Raw genomic sequence first — 25721 nt, 5'->3', positions numbered from 1 at the left:
TCCATAATCAATAGAAAACTTTCTACTTTCTCAACACTAGTGAAACCTGCTTTTCTTTGGTGACACCAGTTGATAAAACTATTTCTGATTCAATATGTTGCTTTCCCCTTTGGTTATCAGTAGTTTAATTGAATCATTGACTACAGTTTTATGGCAAATGTGAATTCTGGGTTGAACGAACTAAATTGAGATGCAAATAACAATTTGTAACATTGATCCTGTGGGTGAATTATTTCATAGTCCCAACAAATGTACTTATGTTTACCAACATGCAATGTAAGGTCTTTTTAAAAGTAATTAATTTATTTTTATTTTTATTTTTTTAAAGATAGGGTCTCATTCTGTCTTGCAGGCTGTTGTACAGTGGCCTGATTATAACTCACTGTAGCCTCAAAATTCTGGGCTGAAATGATCCTCCTGCCTCAGCCTCCAAAGTAGCTGAGACTACAGGTATGCGTCACCACACCCATCTAAATTTTATATATTTTTTCTAGAGACAAGGGTATGTAGCCCAGGTATTTGACCCTCCAAATCTGATGTTGAAATTGGATACCCAGTGTTGGAGGTGAGGCCTAATGGAAGGTATTTGGGTCATGGGGCAGATCCCTCATGAATAGATTAATGTTCTCCCTGGGTTGCAGGTGAGTGAGTTTTTGGTCTCTTAGTTCCTGTGAGAGCTAGGTTTTATGGGATTTTTTTTTTTTTTTAGGCTGGTCTTGAACTCTTGGGCTGAAGAGATTCTCCCACCTCAGCCTCCCAAGGTGTTGAGATTACAAGCATGAGCCACCTCACCTGGCCAAGAGCTAGTTGTTAAAAGAGCCTAGCACTACCCCCCTCTTTCTTGTTTCCTCTCTCACCATGTGATCTCCACACACATTGGCTTGCCTTCCCTTTCTGACATGAGCGGAAGCAGCCTGAGGCCCTCACCAGATGTGGATGCCAGTGCCATGCTTCTTGTACAATCTGCAGAATCATAAGCTAAATACACCTCTTTTCTTTATAAATTACCCAGCCTTGGGTATTCCTTTATAGCAACACAAACAGAGAAAGACATATGCAATTTGCCATTTTAATCATCTTTAACTGTACAATTTGGTGGTATTAATTATATTTACAATGTTGTGCAACCGTTACCACCATCTATTACCAAAGCCCTTTCATCACCCCAAATAGAAACTGTGCTTATTCAGCAAAAACTCCCATTTTCCTCTCCTTCCAGCCCCTGGTAACCTCTGGTAACCTCTAATCTACCTCCTGTCTCTATGAATTTGCCTATTGTAAATATTTCACATAATGGTATCATACACTATCCTTTTGTGTCTAGCTTATTTCACTTAGCATAATGTTTTCAAGGTTCATCTATCTTATAGCATGTATCAGTATTCCATTCTTCTTTTCTATGGCTGAATAATAATTGTATGTATATACTGCATCTTGTTTATCCATTTATCTTTTTGTTTGTTTGTTTTTTAAAGACAGGGTTTTACCATGTTGGCCAAGCTAGTCTCGAACTCCTGAACTCAGGTGATCCGCCCACCTTGGCCTCACAAAGTACTGGGATTACAGGCGTGAGCCATCGTGCCTGGCCTATCCGTTTATCTTTTGATAGACATTTTGGTTGTTTCTACCTTTTGTCTATTGTGAATAATGCTGCTATGAACATTAGTGTACAAGTCACTGTTTAAGTTGTTGTCTTCAATTCTTTTGGGTATTGTATTAGGCCATTCTTGCATTGATATAAAGAAATACCTGACACTGGGTAAGTGCCAAAGAAAAAAGGGTTTAGTTGGCTCACATTTCTGCAGTCTGTACAGGAAGCATAGCAGCATCTGCTTCCAGGGAGGCTTCAGGAAGCTTCCAATCATGATGGAAGGCAAAGTGGGTGCAGGCATGTCACATGGCAAAAGCCAGAGCAAGAGAGGAAGTGGGGAGGTGCTGCACACTTTTAAACAATCAAATCTTGTGAGAACTCACAATCTTGATGACAGCTAGAGATGGTGAAGCCACTCATGAGAAACCACTCCCATGATCTAATCACCTCCCACCAGGCCCCAACTCTAACACCGGAGATTAATTACATTTCAACATGAGATTTGCATAGGAACAAACAGTCAAACTATATCCGGTATATACTTAAGAGTAGAATTACTGGGTGATAATTCTGTTTTACGTTTTGAGGAATTGCCAAACTATCTTCCTCAGCAGTTAAACCATTTACATTCCCACCAGCAGTATACTAGGTTTCCAATTTCTCCACATGTTCAACAACACTAGTTATTTTTTCTTCTAATTATAGCCATTCTAGTAGGTACAAAGTGGTATCTCATTGTGGTTTTAGCATCTTTTGAGTTGCTTATTGACCATTTACATGTCTTTTTTTTAGAGAAGTGTCTAAGTCTTTTGTCCATTAAAAAATTGAGTTATTTATCTTTTATTTGTTGAGTTGTAGGATTCTTTATGCGTTCAATTCTTTTGGGTATTTTATTAGGCCATTCTTGCATTGCCATAAAGAAATGCCTGAGTATATTAGTTTTTTGTCAGATATATGATTTGCAAACATTTTCTCCAATTTTTTGTGTTATCTTTTCACTCTCTTTATAGTGTCACTTGATACACAATTTTGATGAAGTCCAATTTATCAGTTGTTTCATCACTTGTACTTTTGATGTTATATTTAAGAAACCATTGTCAAACCCAAGGTCATGAAGATTTTTCAGTATGTTTTCCTCTAAGAGTTTTATAGCATTTAATATTTAAGTGTTTTATAGCATTAAATTTTGGTCTTTGATCCATTTTGAGTTAATTTTTGTACATTGTGTAAAAGTATAGGTCCAACTTCATTCTTTTGCTTGTGGGTATCTAGTTTCCCCAACACCATTTGTTGAAGAGATTGTCCTTTTCCCCATTGAGTGGTCCTGGAACCCTTGCTGAAAATTAATTACCCATAGATGTGAGTGTTAGTTCTGGCCTCTCGATTCTATTCCATTGGTCTATATTGTCTATCTCTGTGCCAAGTCCATGCTATTTCAATTACTATAGCTATGTAGTAAATTTTAATATCAGAAAATGTGAGTCCTACAACTTTGTTCCTCTTCAGATTATTTTGGCTATTTTGGGTTCCTTGGAATTTTATATGAATTTTAGAATAGGTTTTTCCATTTCTGCCAAAAGCGCTGTTGGGATTTTAATAGCGTGATTACATTGACTCTACATATCATTTTGAGTAGCGTTGTCATTTTAACAACATTAAGTCTTCCAACTTATGAACACAGGATCTCTTTCCATTTATTTAAGTCTACTTTAATCTCTTTCCAGAATGCTTTGTAGTTTTCAGTGTACAAGTCTTCTGCCTTCCTGGTTAAATTGATTTCTAAATATTTTATTCTTTTGGGTACTACTGTAAATAAAAAATTCTTAATTTCCTTTTCAGATCTTTTACTGCTAGTGTGTAGAAACACGACTGATTTTTGTGTGTTGATTTTGTATTCTGAAGCTTTGCTAAATTTGTTTATTAGCTTTAAGAGGCTATTTTTGGTATTCTTTAGGGCTTTCTACACTTATATCACTTGCAAATAGAGATAGTTTTACTTCTTCCTTTCTAATTTGGATTTATTTTATTTCTTTTTCTTGCCTGATGGGTCTGGCTAGAACTGCCAATACTATGTTGAATAGAAGTGGCAAACACAGGCATCCATGGCTTCTGATTTTAGTGGAAAAGCTTGAAATTTTTCCCCATTGAGAATGATGTTAGTCGTGAGTTTTTAATACATGGTCTTTATCATGTTGAGACAGTTCCTTTCTATTCCTGGTTTGTTGAACAGTTCTATCATAAAGGAGGAATGGATTTTCTCAAATGTTCTTCTATATCAATTGAGATGATCATGAGTTTTTCACTCCTTCATTCTATTACTTGGTGTATTACATCGACTGATTTTCATACGTTAAACCACTCTTAAATTTCTGGGATAAATCTCAGTTGGTCATAGTGTAAAGTTCTTTTAAGGGCTGCTGAATTTAATTTCCTAGTATTTTGTTGGGGATTTTTGTATCTATAATGCATTCATAGGGGACATTTGGCTATAGTTTTCTTGTATTGTCTGTCTAGCTTTGGTATCAGGGTAATGTTGGCTTCATAGAATGACTCAGAAAGGGTTCTGTTTCTCAGCTTTTTGGAGGAGTTCGAGAAGGATTAGTGTTAATTCGTTTCTAAACGTTTGGTAGAATTCACCAGCGAAGTCATCAGTTCCTGGGCTTTTCTTTGTTAGGAGAGTTTTGCTTGCTGATTCAACCAAAATTGAATATCATTACTTTTTATAGATCTATTCAGATTTATTCTTTCTTCTTGAGTCAACTTTATTGGTTTGTATGTTTCTAGGAATTTGTCTGTTTCATCTAGGTTATCCAATTTTTTGACATATAGCTCTTATACGAATTCTCTTACAATCCTTTTTATTCCTATAAATCAGTAGTAGTGTCTTTCATTTCTGATTTTAGTAGTTGAGTATTCTTTTTCCTTAATCTAGTTAAAGCTTTGTCAACTTTGTTGATCTCTTCAAAGAACTAATTTTTTGTTTCATTGATTCTATTGTTTTTCTATTCTCTATTTCATTTATTTTTGCTCTAATCCTTATTATTTCCTTCCTCTTTATGGCTTCAAACTCAATTGAACATAAAGTATTAAGAAATTTGACTTTTTTCTCAAATGTCTAAAATGTAAGAAGAAATATGTCTAGAGTCATCAAAAAGCAGCCTGTTTGTCAGATTTACTGTTTAATCCATGTAAACAGCTTTCATATAATTCATGATAGAATATTATTATGTGCTTTGGAAGATACTGAGGAAAGACAAAAGGCCATTGGGCAGAACCACCCTAGATTGACTGTTAAGGCCATCTTCTAGTTTGCAGGACTTGTGGTAGACAGACAGAATAATATCCTGGACCTCTTGGGTGTATACAGGACAAACTGAAATAAACTCTCATTTTTAGATCATAATGTCATCATGAAACATATCAATTTGGTCTATTTCTGAAGAAAACAAGTACAATGATAAAGTTTGAATGTTTGTCTCCTCCAAATCTCATGCTGACATTTGATCCCCAATGTTGGAGGTGGGGCGCACTGGGAGGTGTTTTGGTTACGGGGGCAGATCCCTCATGAATGGCTTGGTGCTGTCTTCATGGGATTAAGTTCTCACTCGTACTTCCCGTGAGATCTTATTGTTAAAAAGAATCTGATACCTTCCTCCCCTCTCTTGCTCTCTTCCTCCCTGATCATGTGACACATGGGTTCCCCTTTGCCTTCCACCACGATGGAGGCTTTCTGAGGCCCTCAACAGAAGCAGATGCTGGCGCCATGCTTCTTGTACAGCCTGCAGAATTGTGTGAGCCAAATAAACCTCTTTTCCTTATATATTACCCAGCCTCAGGTATTTGTTTATAGCAATAAAAACAGACTGAGACACATGATGAAGACCCTTTGATATCCTATAAATATTGATTTCTCTCCCTGAGAGAAGAGCATGAATCTACATGATGCCATTACTGTAATGTGAATTCCACAACTCTTCTCAAAGATATGGCCCATATGTTCCTAATAATGGCTTTCTAAGAATCTGTTCTGAAGGGGTACCTTCTCTCTGATTTTCATTTGCATTTCCTGCTTAGCTTACACACTTCACCTTGCCTACCCACCTGTCCTGACCCCAATAACCTCCATCATCAGACATCTCATCTTACCTACCTACTTTCTACTTTTCCCAGTCCTTCCCATGCTTCATAAACCATGATCATGAGCTAGAGACACAAGGTCATAGCTAAGGAGTTGGGATCAGAAAATCACCTTCTGTGATTTTCCATTATTCTCAATACATAACTTCAACAAAATCAAGAAAAGCATGAAAGGACATCCTAAGGGGTCAGGTGAGGTTGCAGTGGGGTTAGTCGGTCAATAGTTTCTTTATGCCAATTAGGATTTCTGCAGAAAACAATGAAACACTGGTTTAAACAGTAAAAATATTTTAATTCCTTACAGAAGCCCATGGAACATACACTCCAGGTTTAATTCATCAGCTCAATAGCATCATCAATGACTTAGGTTCTTTCCACTTTCTGCTTGTCATCTTTGTTGGCTTTATTTTCAAGCTAGCTCCTCCCTGGTTGCAAGATAATTGCAGCAGGTTTAGTTATCATATTCGGACATGCTAACGCCCAGGGTAGTGATCCCTTCCTTGCATTTCTTTCTCATTTTAAGAACAAAGTGTTTAAAAAATTATACTTAAAATTATTGGCATCTCTGTCAATTGAAAGATGTCAATCTCTTTCATTTTTCCTAATCACTAATAACATCTACTAAAAACAAAATGTCTGTGTAAATAATTTATTTGAATAAAATTAAAGTTGTTGAGTGAGCTCGGCTTTTGAGGAGTGGGAAAGGAGGGGTGCATAGATTAGTGGAAGATGAGAAGCTAGTGGGGCTCAAGTCCAGCAGGAGCAGAAGTTTGGAGCCAGGACTTCCTAGCCTCTCAGGGTTTTTTTTTTAACTTCCTTACCTGAAATGATTTGTGCTATATAACTTGTCCTGGCTAAACTTTCTTAATCTCAACTGTTTGATTTAATCAATAACAACTACTGCGCCACCTTCATAATATCAATTTTCAGCATTTCATTTACTGAATATCATTTCCTTTCCTTCCAGACTATTTTACTGTGTCAAATTCAATATTCCTTTGACTCAATAGGATCTCCAATCCAGTGACCCCATTACTTGTTTGTTTATTAGGACAAGAAAAACAAACTTTCCCAGAAACTCCCCAGTAGACTGCTCCTCTTATCTCATTGGCTAGAACTGAGTTGCGTGCCCATTCCTAAAACAAAACTGGCAAGAAAGATAGTTACCAAGATTGGTTCAGACCAAATCAGGATTTTTTCCTGAGGAGAGGATAAAGTGAGCTTCCTGGGAGGCAAATATTTACACATTCCAAAGAAAAAAAAGAGAATAAATACTAGGTCGTTAACTAATAGTAAGTGCTATGGTATTACAGGTAAAATTTATCCTTTTAGCCCTAGCAACAAGTGACACCTTTTGAAGCCATTATTCATTTGTCAGGAATAGGGCAAGTATCAGGAAAAGAAACACGAAATAAACTCTGTTTCCATTTATTGCATTCTAGCACTGGTTCTACCAAATATTTGTTGGATGACTTTAGGTAAAGCATCTAGCCTCTCTGTCTTGATTGCCAAACCCACAATATGAAATAAATATTATTCTGCATACTTCCTGGGAGAGCTGGGAAGATAAAATCGGATCATTATACCACATAAAGCAAAGCAATAACACTTCCATATTTTAGCTTCCCACACTGCCTATCTGTCCTATTTTCATTTATTCATTTATACTTTTCAACAAACAGTTGCTAGTAGTTTGCTTAATGTAAGATATGGGATGAATATTTTCATGATGGCCCCTGCATCTAAGTTATCATTTAGCAGTACCTGCCTTATCTCTTGTACCGAATCAGATTAGACAGCATAGGAAGAATGAAAAGGTGAGGTGGGATAATAAGGAATGTTGTTTGTGGAAACATAATGGTTGCTTCAATTTGAGTGTAAACTGTCCTTTTTACTGAAGCAATTGCAACCAAGTGTGTGAGTTCACAGGTGCCTACATTGCTTTTTTGGCTTAGGTATTGTTTGGGTTTTAATACTGACTGATATATAATACAGACAAATCAACTCAATCAAAGAAACCAACTCAATCAAAGAAAGATGGGTCTACATACAACAAAACTGAACAAAATCTGCAAGAAGAGTGATTCATACATGGGCTATTGAGGCAACATGAAATGGACATTAATCGACTAAGTAAAAAACAGATTTCTTGAAGAATTAATAAAGAACTTTTGTTTTGGAAGTTCTCTATTGTTTAAAATTAGCCAGATGTGGTGGCCTGCACCTACAGTCCCAGCTACTCAGGAGGCTGAGGTGGAAGGATCACTTGAGCCCAAGAGGCGGAGGTTGCAGCGAGCTGAGACTGTGCCGCTGCACTACAGACAGCCTCCTGCGTGACAGAGCCAGACCCTGTCTCAAAACGTGGGGGGGAAGAAAGTTCTCTATTGTTTGAAATAATAAGGAAACATTAAAGGCTCTAAAGTTAGCTAACCAATAGTCCTAAAAATAGAATGGCTCAAAAAGATTGTCCAATTTTGGAAAACTAACATTTCAAAAAGTTGTTTCATTTTTTATGAATCCTAAGATTTCCATATCCTAGAAAACTAACATCTCAGAAGAAAAAAAAAAAGATAGTAAAACACAATTGCCATCATCTATGCCTATTCTGGAAAAATACAGAGAAGAAGAGAGTGTTTGGTTTTTTTAACCAGGATTTGGAAAGCCATTATTTATCTCTGTGATAGAATAACAATATGTTTTGGATGGAGGGTAATTCTAGGGGAAATTATATTTCTGAACAACAGTGTTGGTTTGTGCAGGAAAATCACCAAAGAACATGACTAGAAAGTGTATAGCTACAGTTTCCCTCTTCTAAATGGGAATAGCAAAACATATAAAGAATATTGATAGGCCAGGTGCGGTGGCTCACACCTGTAATCCCAGCACTTTGGGAGGCCGAGGCGGGCGGATCAAGAGGTCAGGAGATCGAGACCATCATGGCTAACATGGTGAAACCCCGTCTCTACTAAAAAATACAAAAAATTAGCCGGGCGTGGTGGTGGGCGCCTGTAGTCCCAGCTACTCGGGAGGCTGAGGCAGGAAAATGGCGTGAATCCGGGAGGTGGAGCTTGCAGTGAGCCGAGATCGCACCACCGCACTCCAGCCTGGGTGACAGAGCGAGAGACTCTGTCTCAAAAAATAAAAATAAAAAAAGAGTATTGATAATTTAAACCTACTACAATTTTGCATCTAGTTTCTCAAGTAGTTCTGTGGATTTAGAACCAACATTTGCTGGGGGGAAAGAATTACCAACATCAAAGTCCTAGGATGTGTCAGGGCACCAGAAGAGAAGTTTTGTCACTGTAAAATAACTCTCTTGGCAGAGCATGATAGAGACTGTAAACAGCAGGTTACTTCAATGGTTATGTGTGGTTCAGTGAAGATCTCTACATTAACTGAAGCACAACTCACTGCGTCCCAGGCTCTCCTGGTTCATGTGTGATACACTGCACTTGGGGTGGAGGTGTGCTGACAGTTGTAAAGGGCCGAGCCTTTCTTTCCCGTGGCTCTGATGCACAGTTTCCAGATACCAGTCATGAAGGAAGTTCTTGAGATTATGGACTTTGTCCTAGTCACATAGGGCTGCTAGGACAAAGTGCCATAGACTTGGGGGTGGTGGCACATATTAAAAAAGGAAATATATTTGTCACAGTCTGGAGGCTGGAAGTCCGAGGTTAGCATCCCAGTGGGCAAGGTTCTGGTGAGGGCTCTCTCTCTGGCTTGCAGATGGCCGCCTTCTCACTGTGTCCTCGTGTCAGGGAGAGAGAGAGCTCTGGGGTCTCTGCTTCTTACCAGGGCCCTAATCCCATCATTAGGGCCCCACCCTCATGGTCTCTTCTAACCCTGAATAACTCCCAAAGGCCCCACTTCCAAATACCATCACGTTGGGGGTTAGGGCTTCAGCACAGGAACTGGGCGGGGGACGTATGTTCAGTCTACCAGAGCCCCCCAGTCAGCCCCACTGTGCCCATTTAGGGGCAGATTGTAGGGCTCAGGTGGGACACAGAGGTGGAGGAAGCACAAGTTCTGCTTCCTAGGAATGGCTCAGCCAAGACAAGGACAGGGACAGTGGGATAGACAACAGCCAGTGGGGTAACCAGCAGGAGCCCCAGGGTGTCACTTTCACCCTTAGGTGAGGAAGTTGGCTGGGCACCCACACACGCCAGAGTATGGACCATGTTCCCTTCAAACACGGCTCACTTAACATTCTTAAACCCTGCAAAGGGGCAGTGCTACCTTATCTCCTGAGGATGGCCCTGAATGTAGAGGAGTCACGGGAGCTGCCCACATCACCCACCAGTGACTCTTCGCTCCCCACATTTTCCCCGAGGGCCTGATGTGCACTGAGCTGGGGAAGCCCTGCCAAGATAAACTCTCCTTCCCAAAGGCCACAGAAGACAGCAGGCCTCCGACACTGCCCACATCGAGCAGAAGGGACGGGGCAGAGGGGCATCTGTCAGGCTGACTGCTGTGTTCTGTGGGCAGATGGGGCCAGAGAGGACCCAAACATGGCTCCCTTTGTCACTTGGCCGAGGGGCCAGGCCACCGTGTACCAGACAGCTTTGCCCCACCAGCCTCTGCTGCTGGGCCAGCCCCCAGCGCCGTGACCACAGCTCTGCACGCAGGCAGTGCTGGGACCAGTGCCCTGGCAGTCACAGGGGTCCTGAGCCAATAAGCGCCCTGGGGGAGGAATCAGAACTCAGACCGTGGAGAAGAAGGTGTTGGCCAGGAGGGAACCAGGGTGGGTGCCGGGTCCTGTCCATGCTGGGATCTGAGATTCTAAGAGGTGGGTTAGGGGTAAGGGGGGCAGAAGTTGGCCCATGGGGTGAGGGCAGTTCAGCAGAGATTGGGAGGACAGGACAAGCTGGGAAAGAGCAGAGCATCCTCCCCAGCCTCGGTCCCTCTCCTGATGCAGTCCTCATCTCACTCATAGACTCTGGAAGTCTCCCTTTGGCGAACACCTAGCCCCCAACTCCCAGGGCACTTCCCAGACAGCCAATGCCACATCCCAGGCAGCCCCTGCTCTGCCCTTGGGGTCTGTGCCTGGCAGAAGGGCGGCTGACCCTCGGCCCCTCTTGGCCTGGGCCCCAGCTCCTCCGGGCCCTGGAACCAGCAGAAACACCCACCCTGCGCCTGATGGACTGGACATGCTTGTTCCCATTGGTGATGGTGTGTTGGGAGGGAACTGTTTTAGAAACCAATGTAAATCTGTGTCTACATCAATTCCACATGAGTTCAGTCATCATATGGGAAGGGAATCATAGCTGTGGGGGGCTCCATGCAGGACCTTGAGGGCCCCAAGGCCAGTCCCTGTGGCCACAGCAAGGAGCATCTGCTTTAGCTAGTTGGACAAGACTCCTGCCCAGAAACAGGCAGAAGGACTTCCCCTGCTCCCCACCCATCATCGTATCCCAAACACACCTGTGTGGATGGTCACCTCAACGTCTCCCCTCAGCCCAGTGCCTGCGCTCTTCCTGATGAGGGTTAAGCAGGAGCAGCCTCCTCTCCCCATGTCCATGTTGCAGGCGGCTGCCTTCTCCTCAGCTCCCACCGAGCAGAACAAGAGCCAGCCAGCTCTCTCCAATCCCAGGATTTTCCAGGGATGCTGATAACGATGGGGGGCCCCAAGAAGCCTCCCTAAAGCAGGCAGGGCCTTGTGAGTGGGTGGTGGGAGGGATCAGGGCTTCCTCAGCATCTGTCAGTCCCTGGAGCATCTGAAGGGGCTCCCTACGTCAGGAGGAAAGAGTGGGGCCGGCCCCTGTGGGTTCCCAGAGCCTGGCATCTGCCAGTTCCTCTGCCCTCCCTCACAGACACCCTCCACGGAGCAGCACAGCACCGAGGACAGAGGCAGCAGCCCCAAGAGCATTTTCCAAGACAACTACATTTATTCACACTTACACACGAGGCCCCCAACGCACTGCTTCCCACCCCCACTCCCCAGCCCCTTCCCCCCAGACCCTCCCTTCCTGCCCTCCCCATTCAGCCACCCTCTCCCTCCCCTCCCTCCCCTACCCTCCAAAGCTAAGGCCCAGCAAGATCAGCACTGGGGGAGAAGAAGCTTTTGACCGCTTTGGGGCATCGGATGCCAGAGCCCCATCCTTGGGGATTGGCCCCAGAGAGCCTGCTCAGAAGCCCCTACTGGCTACAATGCTGCTTCTTCTCCTTCCTGGAGACCAAGGGGTCACCCTTTCTCTTTTGAGACTGTGAGGGGCCACCCAGCCCCCAAGTCAGGGATTGCTCCCCAGAGACCCTGAGCCCAGGCCCTGGCTGGGGTGTCTTCTCAGCAGGGGACAGGCTTCCAAAGAGAGGTCGCTTCTTGGCCTTGTTGTCAGGAGAAGGTGCTAGGTTGAGGCCTCTTCTCTCAGCAGATGGGGACTGATGAGTTCCCTGGGGTCCCCACTTTTCTGGGCTGAGAAGGCCCGAGGCAGGGACAGGGCTCTGGGGTAGCCACCAGGGCAGAAGCTTGTGCTGGGAACCCAAGAGGAAGGCCAGGCTGGGGAGTTCCTCCTCCTCACTTGACCCCTGAGCCAGCCCATGTGACTCCCTGACAGGAGACCCTCCAGGGAGATCCAAGGCATCCTTGGTACCCACGCCAGGGCAGGTGGGTCTGTGGTCCTGGGGAGGAGAGGTTGGCCGGGCAGCCCTCAGCCCAGGGGAATCCTGACATCCCAAAAGCACAACAGAGTCTTTGGACCTGGCCATGCCAGTGTGTGCTCTGCCTCGTCCCTGAGAGTCCCGGGCAGTCGTCTGGGGTGGGCAGGTTTCCATGCCAACCCCTTGTTGGGGGTCAGGGACGTCTCTCTCTGCTCCTTGGCCAGCTGCAAACTTAGAAGAACTTGAGTCCAACCGGGCTGTGCCATGACTAGGGGCTGCCCTCGCATGCTGTTTCTCCTTCAAGGGTAGGAGGCGCTTCTCCGCTAGCTGCGGGAGGAAAGGGGGCACTTACTGGCACTGCCCCAGGTGTGAGCAGGGCCCGGGGTGGTGGAGACCAGGGCACTTAGGCGGCAGGTAGGGAAGCCTGAGGCAGCTGGGCTTTATGTCAAAGAGAGAGGGTGTGGCTCTGCCGCGCCTCCCGTTGGGCCTCACCACAGCTTGCATGCTGACTCCCCTCCCTGGCTCCTGTCCATCCTACTCCCTCTGAACCTGCATCTTCCCACTCCAGAGTGGCTCCCCAAGAAGCCGAGCATCCCCAGCGGGGGGGATTAGACAATCAGGTGGGCCTTGTGTGCCAGGTCCCTCCTGCCCCTGGGGTACCTGGGCAAGGGTGAGTCCTTCCTCCTGCTCCAGGTCCTGGCTTAGGGCCAAGAAATCCATCTGTGGATCTGGGGAAAGCAATTCTTCCAGGAATTGGGGATGAATGACGGCCTCCACCTGGAAACAGAAGGAAGAAGGCGTGAGCTTCCTGGGCAGGGAGTAACCTGGAGCCAAGGACACCTGGAGGAGATGCAGAAAGCAGCGAGCGCCCCGTCCCCACCCTCCTGGGGCTGTCTCATATCATGGTGACCACCAGCTACAGACACAGACCACAGACCTGGTAGCTACACACACACAGACAGAGACACACAAACCACACACACACACACAAACAGACCCACATATGACACAGGAAAAGACACAGACACAGGTAACGTACACACTCCACACTCACACCCACACAGACACACAAAGACACACAGTAACAAACCACAGACACAAACACACAGCAACACACAGACACACACAATCACATACACAGACACTCAAATCCATGGAAATACACACACTGCTGAGTAGCTAAGGAACAGAGCTTAATTCCAAGGACCTGGGAGTGCCACCCCCTGGAATCCAGCAGACCCCAGCACTCCAGGCCAGCCCACCTTGGTGACGAAGTCTTTCTGGGAACACAGCTTGTCAATGTAGCTCAGGAGGCCCGGGTCTGGGGGCGTCCAGTCCTCTTCCTGTGGCTGCTTCACTTTGCCCTCTTCCCGTTGTTTCTCGGGCTCCCCCGTGGCCCCGAGGGAAGGCCCCAGCAGCTCCTCCATGATGTCCACATACTCCTGCACCACTTCTGGGGGGATCTCCTCAGGGACCTTGGTCTCTGCTCGCCGGTGGGGCCGGGGTGGTGGCAGGCGGGCCTTGGTCACTGGCCTCTGGGGCCTGGGTGGTGGCAGGCAGGCAGTCGGGGCCTTGGGGCCGGCCTTGCTGGGAAGGTACACTGAGGCAGAGAGGGAGGAGGATGGGCGTGGTGAGGGCCGCTCCTCCTGCTTGCACCACACAGGGGAGGGCAGGGCTTGGGGATGTGAAGTGGGTCCCAGCTGGGTCAGGACCACCTGAACCACAGCGCCCCCGGAGGAGGCAGGAGGGGCACATCTGAGACAGCATTGCTTGGGAGGAAGTTTGGAGCCACCAATATGCCGTGTACTCTCCCCGCTCATCCCTGCTTCCTGGGCAGAGCATATGTGGAGTTTTGGACAGGCGAGGGGAGAGAGTAGCTAGGAAACTTGACCAGGTCAGTACCGAACATATGCTCCTGGAAACTGTCCTGTTGGAGGGAGCAAATCCCCCTCTCGAAGGGAAGCATGGGGTGTGGGGACAGTGGCCTCCCTTGGCCCCTTTGGCCTTTGCCACGGCTCCTGTGGGAATGTGGGAAGCCATACCTGGCTGCTTGACCACCTCAGGGGCCGGGGGTCCTCGAGGTTCAAGCCTCGGTGTGGCTGGAGGAGGCAGGCACTGGGGCCCCTTCATCCATTGCGATTTCTGAATCTGCATCTCCTCCTCAGCCTCAAACTCCAGGAACCTGGTGGTGAAGGAGGCCCAGGCTGTGCTGAGAGGGTCCAGGCCCCCTCCCCCCAGGACCAGGCAGCGGCCAAGGGCAGGGATAGGAGGGAGTGCCTCGCGTGGGCTGTCCAGGCCCTCACTGTGTCCCATCCCCCAGTCCCAGGAGAAAGCTGCTCCCAGAGTTCTGGGCTCACCCTCCCTCACCCGGCCCCTGCAGAGCCCATGGCATCAACGGGGCTTCCTGACTCAACTCAGGGCCACGAGGTCCAGGAGGGTCTCGGGGGACCCCTCCTCCAGGTTTCAGCTGGCCAGGGGTGGGATTTATGGCAGAAGGCATCAGGGATGATGCCCAGATGCAGGAGTCCTGAGGCTAGGACTGTGGGCCCCTGAAAGATAACCCAGGGGCACGAGGCCTGGGAGACCCCTGGTCAGGAGGAAGCAAAAGCTGAGCTCAGAGGACAGGGCCCCTTTCCCCTGAGGCTGCTGTCTATCTGTCTGCCTTCATGGAGGGGACTGCCCAGGAGCAAAGGCAGTCAGGCCAGAGATGGGTCCCATGGTGTCCCAGGTGCCGATCTCCCCAACCCAACTCCCTGGCCAGGCTGGGATGGGAGAAAACCGACTTCTGGCCACTGCTGTGAGGAGCCTGCACCCTACTCTTGTCCATAGTCACTAGCGCCCCTTCTCCCCATCCCCACAGCTGGAGGTGACCCACTTTGGGCTGTGATGCTGGCTGCTCCTGCCATGACCTCCAGTGTCAAGGCAGGGATGGCCCCAGGCCAGGCAGGGGGTGCTTCCCAATAGGCCAGGACAGAGACCCCAGAACACTCTAGGTGGCAGGAGCAGCTTCCTGAGGGAGCCAGGGGCCCAGAGTGTCCTGGGTTTCTCCACACCCTCCTCATACTCCATGTTGAGAAGCCACCACGACCACCGGGCCTCTGTCATTCACTCTCACCCTGCCACGCGGGCCCTGCTCCCAGGACCCCAGACTCACTTTTCCGCGATCTCGTAGAAGATCATCCGGTCAAAGTTGCTCGTGTGCTGCCATTCCCGCATGGCCCGCCACAGTCCCTCCTCCAGGGTCATGGTGGGCTTCCGCCGGGCCAGGGATCGGAGAACTGGGCTGTAAACCAGTGCAGTCAGTCTCAGTCTATAAGCCCACCCTTCATCCCAAGCCCACCTGCTCCCAACACCTGGCCCCTGTCCTCCCCACACCTGTCCTGCCATCTGTCCCTGTCCTGTTCTCCCCCATGTGGGCTCCTCAGGCCCCAGGACACACCCCCAAGATCAAACATCAACACAAGCTACCAAGTGGCCTCTCCGACTGCCCCTCGAGTCCTCAGTGTTGAGAAGTGGACTCAGTACTATGGGTGGAACATGTGCGTCTCCAACATTCCTGTGCTGAAGCCCTCAGCACCAGTGTGTCAGTATTTGGAGGCAATCAGGGTTAAATCAGGTCATGAGCGTGGGTCCCAGTCATGGAATCCAAGCCCTGATAAGGGCAGAAGGAGACGCCAGGGCTCTTGCTCTCAGCCACGAGGAGACATAGCCAGAGACAGCTCTCTCCAGCCAGGAGGAGGGCCCTGACCAGACACCCAATCTGCTGTCACCTTGATCTGGGACTTCTGGCCTCTGGAACTGGGAGACATGAATGTGTCTTGATAAAGCACCCAGTCTACGGCATTTGTTAGGGCAGAGCCTGAGCTGACTGAGACAGCGTGCACACAGAATGACCTGGGGGTGAGGGTTAAAGTGCAGGTTCCAGGGCCCCAAGACTGAGCATTTAACCGGCTTCCTGGGGACTCTGGAGCAAGGCAGCCCCTGGGGACGTAGCCTCAGGGCCCTGGAGCATGAGGAGCAGGAGCACACGTCCAGAACCAAAGCAGAGCGGTGTCCATGCCACTGCAAGCAGCAGGTCCAGATCCCACATTCCCACAGGAGCCATGGCAAAGGCCTGTGAGCCTGGGGCAGCTCCACCCCAAGAATCAGGGTCCCCAGTGCACCGGGACTCCGCTCCAAGGAGGAATGCAACCAATTCCAGGGTGCGGGAACAGCGAGATTTTTGGGGATGAAAATGGGGCCACCTTCCACCTACACCCCAGGCAGGGGACTTCCCTAGGGGAACGGCCACTGTGTTGCACGGTGGATGTGCTCAAGCTCCCGTTTGCTCATCAGCGGGAAACACAGGGTCACAGAGGCACCGCAGGGTGGAGAGAGGCAGGGACTGGGAATGAAACCACAAACTCTCCCAGATGCTGACGTTGCTGCCTCACAGTCACCACAGTCCATGGCCCTGGGCTGCTGGACTCATGGTGCACTCAGAGCTATCACTGGAGCCCGTGGCTTTGGGGAGTGCTCTCCTAGATGGCCTAGTCTTGATAATGATAGTAATGGGGACAGTAATCATAACTGCTGTCATGTAATGTGTCATAGCATGTGCCAGGCACTGTGCTATGCATGTCATATGTGAGCTCAAGTTATCTCTTCACCATCCTCTGAATGAAGCGTCATTGTCCCTTTTTCTAGGAGGGATTGAGGGTGAAGATGCAAATACCTGCCCGGCATCGGCCCCAGTGCAGGGCCCAAGACCATCCCCCTGTGCAGGCTCCACCACCGCTGTGCTAACTGGACCTCAGCAGAACTGCGGGCATGTGCCAGGTTCCTGCTGGGCCCTGCAGCTCCTCCCCCCGGCCCCATGTGTGGTGCTCCTGGCCATCAATACTGGGTTAAAGGGGAGGCACTGGGGTGTGTACTCAAAGACCTAAACCCAAACCGTAGCTCACGTCACACCAGGAACCCTCTCTGACCTGGGTCTTCTGTAAACATTGTTGTGAAAATTATTGAAAGTAAGGATTGGCTGGACTCACGGGACAGTGACGGGCAGTTGAGATGAGGCCCCTGACAGTCTGTCCTGAGCCGCAGCCAGATTAATATTGTTGAAAATGTACCTTCCCATAGTGCAGCCCATCACCCTCACAACCGCCCTGCAAGCTCCCCTGAACAGCGTGACCTCCCGTCCATCCAGCAGCCTCTTTACGTGTGAGCTGCAGGACCAGCTCCAATGCCCCGAGGACACTCACATGAGGAAGCACGAAAGCGCTTCGGTGTCAGGACTCTGGGGAAGGTGCCTCCGGGCCAGGGGCTTGTAGTGCTGCCAGAGTCGGAAGTTCTCATAGACACTCCTGGGGTTACAGGAGTCATCTGGTGGGGCCTTGGCCTGGGAGGAAGCCAGGCTGCCCTCTCCATGAGCCCCTTGTGGCCATGGCCCAGCATTCCCTTGGGACACAATGGGGGGCAACTGGGCAGCCGGTGGTGGTGGTGGTGGAAGAGGAAGGCCCTGGGACCAGCCTCCCTCACAGGCCTGGGTGCCCCCAACCACCTGGGCAGCCATAACAGGCACCACAGGAGCAGCTGCCAGGAGTAGGGGAGGTGGACACACAACACCTCCGCAGAGGGCGCCTGGAGCCTGCCAGACGAGGGGGGCCTGAGTTAGGACCAAGGTCTGCGCCTGAGCGGCCTTCACAGGCCCCACCTCTGTCCTCATCTGGACAAAGACGTTGGAAGCCCCGGCCCCACTCGGGCCGCAGCCATCCTGTTCTGTCACCAGAGGTGTGCTGGGGAAGGTAGACAGCACCAGAGGGCCGCCTGGAGGAACCCCTGCAGTCACAAGGAGCGGCCCGTGTGCTGGGCCGGGAGCGGGTGTGGTGAAGGGCAGAGCCGTGAACACAGACAGGGAGGTGCCAGGGTTCACGATCACGCCCGGTCCCAGCACTGGGTATGCTGTGGAGACAAAGGAAAGAGGTGAATGAGCTGGGGTCTCCAGGTCCACACTAGTCACTGGGGAATCAGAGGGGAGTCCCAACAGCTAAGGGCGTATGACAGGGAAACTGCAGCTTGCAAATGTCCCTGAGTGTGCATCGGATGCTCTGTTCCTCCACGGAGAGTCGCTCCGCTAGAGAGCCTGGCCCCGGTCACCAAGACTCCCTGACCCGTCTCCCAAGAAGTAACAGCCAAGCCTTCGCTGCCCGAGGGTCTCCCTCGGGTGTCCCTGGCAGACCCTGTCAGCCTCACAGGCATCTCCCAAGCCATGGGTCAGGGATGAGTCTCTCAGCGGCTTGGTGGTCCTCAGCGTGCTCAGCAACAGGTGAGGGGCCTACCCCAGGGCAGTGCTCGGCACTCAGAAGGCCGACAGGAAGCCAGAAGCTTCCGAATATTATGGCCCCATCTCCTCTTCAATCTTCCTTTTCCTGACGCTCTTGTAAACCCCTTTCTTTCCCAGCTCAGACATAACAAAACAAAACCACTGGATGGAAATCTTTCCCAAGCCAGCGCCCTAGGAACCCTGAAGATAATCCATAACTCGTCATGCCCAGCATGCAAGTGATTGTCCTGGCACCACCCACAGCAAGTGCTAAATAGGGGTCAGATTCGGGCCACCCTTTCCGCAGTACTCGATGGTCCCGGCTGCCACTCAGGAAGCTCTGTTCCCAGGGAGCAGGTCTGAGAGGCAGTGGTGGAGTCCCCTGAGACAGTGTCACTGCATAGCCAGCAAAAGCCACACACGATTAGAACACAGCCAGCAAATGGCGAGCAGCAGGGCTATCAGGGGAGGTGTCTAGGGATTTTCACAGCTGCTGGTCATGTTACAATAGGGAGTGGGACAAGGAGCCCATCCCTGGCCCTTCTCCTTTGAGCTCCCAATAACTGAACATGGTGACCAACCAAAAACCAGGGGTTCTTGGGCCATGGGCCGGGTGAAGCAAAGTTGTCTGGAACTCATCCCTGTTCAATAGGACCTCATGCAGTCTCTAGTCAAGGGGAATAAGGGATACAGCACATGCACCTCATCATTCAGGACACATATCCTAACTTGAATAATAATAATAAGAGAACCATCTTCCTATTCGTGCGCTACTCTCCTTCCTCTACTGAAAAGGAAACCAGCCTTTCCAGACCCTTCCACTGAGAACCAGCAAGAATCCACACCTGCCCCCCGTTCATGAGGTAGTATAAATGGAATAGGAGCAAATTCTTCATCTCCACACTAACACAAAGTGCAGAGGACAGGCCATGAGCTAGCAGACAAGAGGAAGTGGGTCTGAAGACCTGAGCTTCCACAAAAGGGCAAACAATTCAGAACAACTCAGGAAACCCAGGCCCTGTGTGGCCTGAACTTCCTCATCTGCCCCCACCCCTGTTAAATCAAAGCCAACAGCTACCTGAACTGACGGAGAAGCCATCTCTAGGGAGAGAGCTGAGGGGCTCTGGGCTGTGGCAGTTACAGTAGCCCCCAGCCTCGCCCACCCAGGGGCTGTCACTACATGCTCTGTCACAGCCAACCCACCCAACAGTTTTCTGGCTGAGACCACTTCTCCCCACTCCTCCCTAAGATCTAGAAAACTCCAGTCCAAATCTCTCTGAACACTATGGAAGGGCACCTTCCAGGTGCCTGAAGATATGGCACAGGGTTCAGGCTTGCCTATCATCCTCCCGGGGCCACCAGCACAACATGATCCCACCACTCTCTACAAACACACAATGACGTGACCTGTCTCCTTCTAGAAAGGATCAATCCATCCACTCTGTCCTTTCTCCTACATGGTGTATTCCCCCAGGCATCTTGTTCCACCTCTAAGGGGCCGTCCTCCCTAAACACAGACTCAGGGTGCCATGGCCATCCCCACGTGTGATGTCCTTGGGGACATCCAGTCTTCCCTCCCTCCTCAACATCAGCCCTATCAACTGTCCCCGGGGCAGTGTCAAATTTGAATTCCTAAGGAGTTGAGGCATGGCAGACTCAGATAATGCCCCCATCCCTACAGGCTTACCTCCATTTGAAGCCATCCCCTCAGGCTGGGCACTGACCACCGCTGTCTGGCAGTTTCCGCAATGAGAAAAGCCAAGGGTAAGACCCAGAGAGTGACCTGGCTCACCAGACGCTCCTGAGTCCAACTGACACAAGGAAGTTTGAAAGTAAACAGGTTCCTGGAACATAGGACCCCAGACATTCTGCAGAGGGGGAGGGGCAGTGGGCAGCTGTTAGGGGTGGGGGACATTCTGTGAAGGGCTTCGGCCATTAGGCAAGAACCTGAGTTTCCCTTCCAACTGGAAGGCAGCAGCAGAGACGGTGTGTGCCTCTTTAGGCAACTTTTAAATTGTCCTTCTGACTCACAGCAAAAGCTTCTACCTGATGGCCCCTTTACTTCCATTCTTTATCAACAGACCTACTTTTGTGCCAGTCAACCCATGCTCCTTCCCACTTTGGCTCTTTCCCAGTCTTGACGAATTTCAACAGCGGCCTCACTTCGTGAACAAAATTCAAAACACATTTTCAGTCTGAGAAACACAGGGGTTCTTAGGAAGGCAAGGGGACTGGGTGTTTGAAATCAGGATGGTCTCAGCCGATCCAGACTATTAGGTGGCTGTGTGCTTATCATTGTTTAGGAAGCAATCCTTGTACCCCCAGGTCATGCATGTTGCTGGAATCTCTGTCCACACCAGCAGGCCAGCCTTACGTCCCAGCCCCTTTGCTGGAAAGCCTCAATCCAGGAAAGAGTGGCTATGTGACCTACAGCACCGAGACCAGAAATCCTTTCATTTTGTTTCCCAGCATATTGTGCTGGTGTTAAATGTTTATGTTTTATCTTTTGAATGATTTTAATTTAACCAAGCAATACTTTTCACGGCTCCAAATTCAAACTGTGCACAGTGGAAAAGGCAATGACCAGCCTTCCTCCCATCTCTTTTCCCTGGCCACATTTTCTTTCCTGGAGGAAACAGGTGTTATCTGATTGTTTCTCATCTTCACTGAAACACACCCTGGCTGGCCTCTCTCAGCTCACTGTTGGCCTCATCTTCACCATACGTTCTTGCTGTTTGGAATCCAGTGTCATCGCGTGTGGTTCTCTGCATGGGAATTATTGTAGCCTGTCTTTAAAAAAGACTTCATTCTCATTTCCACACTGAGAATCACTGTCCGTTTATTAGTGTCAAAATGACAGGAAAGAGCACTCATGTTCTGTGTTGTGAACAAGGGGAGTATTAGAAGAAACTGGTCAAAGGAGATGAGGAGTGAGAACTCAGAGCACAGCAACAAAATCTTCTGAGACACACAAGTCACTCCCTGCTGGGCAGGGTAATTTTGCACGATGGGAGGGTGTTGGGGAAGGGAAGAGGCTTTCAGCCAGACTGGTGCACACTGCAAACATTCACTGAAACACACCCTGTCGGCACTTACGAAGCATTTGCCCCTTTCGAAGACATTTGGACTCAAGAAGGCAGAGTTGCAGGAAAATGTAACAGCGGCCACACTGCAGGGGCAGGGGCAGGGGCAAGTGGTGGATTGCAAGTCTCAAGCCCAGGGTTCTCCCCCACTGCCCCAGTTGTGTGAGAAGGTCATTTCCTAACTCCTGTCCAATATCCCCATGATTTCTCGGTTTTGTCCCAACTCTAAACCTGAATGGTCCAGCAAGCATTTCTGTGAAATGTCTCCACAGTGGCCACTGGGAGGGGAGTGACCTCCATGCAGTGACTGTCTGGGTGCTCCCAGGCCTTTTGTCCTCTGAGACAGAACTGCCTTCTTACATGCAGCCCTCTTCCACTGTGCAACTCTACCTCCATCTTAGCTGAGAAGATCAACGGAGAGCAATTCAAGCAAAATCATGGTAAACTTACCAAAACAAACCATAAACGCTTTGGAGATCTTTCTGAGGACTTGATCTTTTACCATGCGGCAAACTTAAATGACTTTCAATCAATAACTTCATCTAAGAGGGATGTTGAAGCAAAATATCATACTCAGATACTGAAGAAGTGCAGAATTTTTGGTTGCTTCCTCCCTTGTCAAGTCAGTCAGCTGATACTTTCTCAAGATTCTCACACGTGGCTTTGATACAGGATTTGAATGAGTCTTTTTCTGAGCCAGTGATACAAAAAATATATTGTGGAAGTGTCTTGTCTTAATTCTGCAATTGCTTCTGTACATGTTTGAAGTCCTAGACCCCAGGAGGAGAGACAGTCAAATTAGCCAAAGGTAATTTGTGAAGACTGGCCATGGGAGGTGGTGGCTAAAAGTCCTCCGGCCCCTGCTGTCTGAGCATCCCCACAGAAAGTCCTGGGCTGCAATGACAGCTGAGAAAGAACATCTCAGGGCTTGGATCCCCTGTTCAGAGGACACATGCTCTTCCACCCAGTAGAGGAATGGCGGCTCCATGCTGTGTCCTGCAGAGCTCTCTGCACTTGAGGCCCTGGGCCTGCATCAACGTGAAGGCTCTTCAGTGTTATCACGTGGAGACAGATGATAGGAATCCTGCAAATGAGCAGAAAGGATGTGACGATTAAAGTTTCTTCTGAAGCTATTACAAACTCAAGTCAGTGAGTTGCTTCTCTACTAGTTTTTTATTGCCAACTGGAATTCTGCACTGTGTTGCAGAGTCAGGGGTGGGGAGCGTGGAATTGTTCCCTTACTATCTGCTGCTTTATCGACTGAAATTGATCAAGGCTACAACAAAAACATTTCTAGAAATCATTTGAATGCAGTAGGAAAAACTCTGGGAATGGAGTCAGAAGAAAGTATATTTTGGAGTGTGTTTTCAGGTCTAAAAATCTTTGCCAGAAATACTCTTTAATGGAACCTCCAGACTGAGTAGGAAAATAGGGCATACTATTTTTTGAAAGGCATGAGCAGGAATGAAATCAGTGCCATCCAAAGGGTATGCAAGACATGCAATTCGAGGATACTTTGCTTTAGGATAAACCCTCCAAAGGTAAATCTTTCAGCAAGGGTGTTACGTAAGTGCATGGACTGCAGGTTTGTATTACCGAAAATTAGGAGTGATCGTTGCGGACGCGCTGGTTTCTCAGAGGCACGGTCATGGAGGTTCCAATGAGGGGGGCGTTGTCTGGCCCCAGGAAGCGCCCAGGTGCCGCGTCCCTCCATTTCCACATCTCCAGCAGGGCCCTCCTAGGGCGGGCTCCTGGCCTGCCCCGTGCGCCGCCGCACGAGCCTTGAGGTGGGCGAGGTTCCAGCGCGAGGCCGGCAGCCACCCTCAACGGCTCCCAGCGCCGGTTGGGGCGGTTCATGGCAGGGAAACGCGCAGCGCGAGAGCAAAGGGCGGTTACCCAACGGCCTTCGCTCTCATGGCGTCCTTCTTGGTGTTACCTAAAAATAAAGCCAAGGGTGATCAGAAGATAATCACCTCCTGGTCATGCTCTCACTGGTCACCAGTGTCCGCGGGGCGACCCCACATTGTGATCAGAGCAGGCCTGTGGCTGCGCTCAAGGCGGGAACGTTCATGGCTTTCCTAGCGGGAGCCCTGCGGGACGCCCAGGCCGCACTCCTTTCCCTTGCTCACCTGGCCCTGAAGTGAGGGGGGAGGTGTAACAATGCAGTGGGAACCTCAAAGTGTGTCTCGGCCGTGCCTTTCACATTCCAAACAATGCAAAAGCTTGAAGAAAACCTCAGCAGTTGAAACCGTGATGCAGTTCAGCAAAGAAGTAGCTCCTGTCCTCGTAAAACAGTGAAGTTCTCACGGACGACCTCATTGAGTAAGTTGTGAAGCTTGTTGACTTGATCAGAATGATCAGCCAGCATGCATGTTCTAATACGCTGATTTGTCACTGATAGGAGCAGCTGCAAAGTGGAAGAACAGGCCTTTAGTCGTAGTTTGTTCACTTGGTAGCACAAGTTGGTTGTGGATGCAAGAGTGTGGCCAAAGTCAAGAAAAGCTTCCATGAGAATCACTTACTTATGTGGGATTTACAAATAAAAAGTAGTGGTATATTATTTGTAAATTGTAGGCTACACATGTATCTAAAATTTACTGCACACACGTGTGTTATCTTGGGTGGTTGGGTTAGTGTGTACTTGAGAATGTCAGGAAGGTTTATTTTGGATTTTGGAGGGTGTGAGATTTGTGCGGGTGGTTTTGTGTATGTGAAAATATGTTTATATGAATTCTTAGTTTGGAATTTGATGTGTATTTAATTGGTGAGAATCTCCTAATATGTATTCACATGTGTGGATTGGTGGTGTCTGTGTGGAGACTGCAGATTAAAGAATGTCATAACTGGGCCGGGCACGGTGGCTCACACCTATAATCCCAGCACTTTGGGAGGCCGAGGCAGGTGGATCACCTGAGGTCAGGAGTTTGAGACCAGCCTGACCAACATGGTGAAACCCCGTCTCTACTAAAAATACAAAAATTAGCTGGGTGTGGTGGTGCATGCCTGTAGTCCCAGCTACTCGGGAGGCTGAGGCAGAAGAATCACTTGAACCCAAGAGGCGGAGGTTGCAATGAGCCCAGATCGTGCCACTGCACTCCAGCCTGGGCGACAGAGCGAGACTCCATTCCCCACCCCCTAAAAAAGAAGGTCATAACTGTTTTTGTGAGAGTGTGTAGGAGTGAGAGTTTATATTTGGAGAATATGAGATGTAAGATATGTATACCAGAAGAATTGGGGTTATATATTCGTGATTTGGGTTGTGAAGATGTATTTTCCATGTGTTTTCTCAGATGAATGTTGACGATTTGTATTTGTCTAATGTTTGGCAGATTTGGAAGAATTATCTTGTGCACATGGGCAATAACAGAGAAAGTGCTTGTGTCTATTTTGTGGATGTACGCTCTGTTTGGTTTACGTATTTGGGAAATATAGGAAGACCATTTGTATACTCAGGGCATGTTGCATGGTGATGCGTGCTTCTTTTCATGATTTTCAGGGGGTGTGTATGGCTATTTCAATGTGTGAGGGCAGATCCATGTCTACTGGGGGACTGGTAGGATGAACGTGTGCAGTTATGAGGTGGAGTTTATATGATTCTGTGTCTTGGAAGATGGAGGAGTTATTTCTGTGTGAGCATTTGGAAGTGTGATTACATATGTGCAGGTATTGTGGAACTGTATGTGTATTTGGGGATATGAGGTGGCATGTTTGCATATTTGTGGCGTGTTAGTTAATCGCGGGTATATTTAGGGCATGTAGACAACTACATGAGTATTGAGTCTGTGGGTGTGTTCAAGGGCATGGCAGTTTAGATGAAGGTTTTGTGGAGCTATGTGCTTGTGTTTTTCAGTAAGTGGTTATTAGGGTTATATATTCTGGGAATTTAGTATGTGTGTGTCTGATAGAGAGATGAGGTTCTCTTTTTATACAGGAGAGTGGGAGAGTTGAATTTATATGTATTAGAGGTATGTGATATGGTTATTGGTTAGTACTTGGCAATGTGGGAGCTGGTTCA

The 25721-nt window shown here is 48.5% G+C and overlaps 2 protein-coding genes across 3 annotated transcripts in view; one reads left to right on the top strand and one right to left on the bottom strand.

Annotated features, from left to right (window-relative positions):
- LOC104008227 (synaptotagmin-15-like) overlaps positions 1–25721 on the top strand; it is a 78290-nt gene that overhangs the window by 42734 nt on the left and 9835 nt on the right. The window contains exon 1 of one of the 2 annotated variants that reach the window (XM_063780848.1): positions 367–450. The exons of the other annotated variant lie outside the window; for it this stretch is intronic. The gene's annotated coding sequence lies outside the window, so the exon portion shown is untranslated. Of the gene's footprint in view, positions 1–366; positions 451–25721 lie in introns of those variants that run through there. 2 annotated transcript variants of the gene reach the window in all.
- LOC129135318 (NUT family member 2D-like) lies at positions 11600–24113 on the bottom strand. Its single transcript, XM_024346469.3, has 9 exons — positions 23836–24113; positions 23303–23642; positions 20311–22790; positions 17563–18262; positions 15477–15605; positions 14365–14504; positions 13585–13922; positions 12983–13099; positions 11600–12649 (listed from the first exon to the last, which is right to left on the bottom strand). Exons 3-9 carry the CDS (start codon positions 20474–20476, stop codon positions 11864–11866), a joined length of 2376 nt encoding a protein of 791 aa, XP_024202237.3. The 5' UTR covers positions 20477–22790; positions 23303–23642; positions 23836–24113; the 3' UTR covers positions 11600–11863.

Source organism: Pan troglodytes, chromosome 8 (assembly GCF_028858775.2).
Source record: "Pan troglodytes isolate AG18354 chromosome 8, NHGRI_mPanTro3-v2.0_pri, whole genome shotgun sequence".
NCBI lineage: Eukaryota > Metazoa > Chordata > Mammalia > Primates > Hominidae > Pan > Pan troglodytes.
This window is presented reverse-complemented; position numbering and strand designations above follow the sequence as displayed.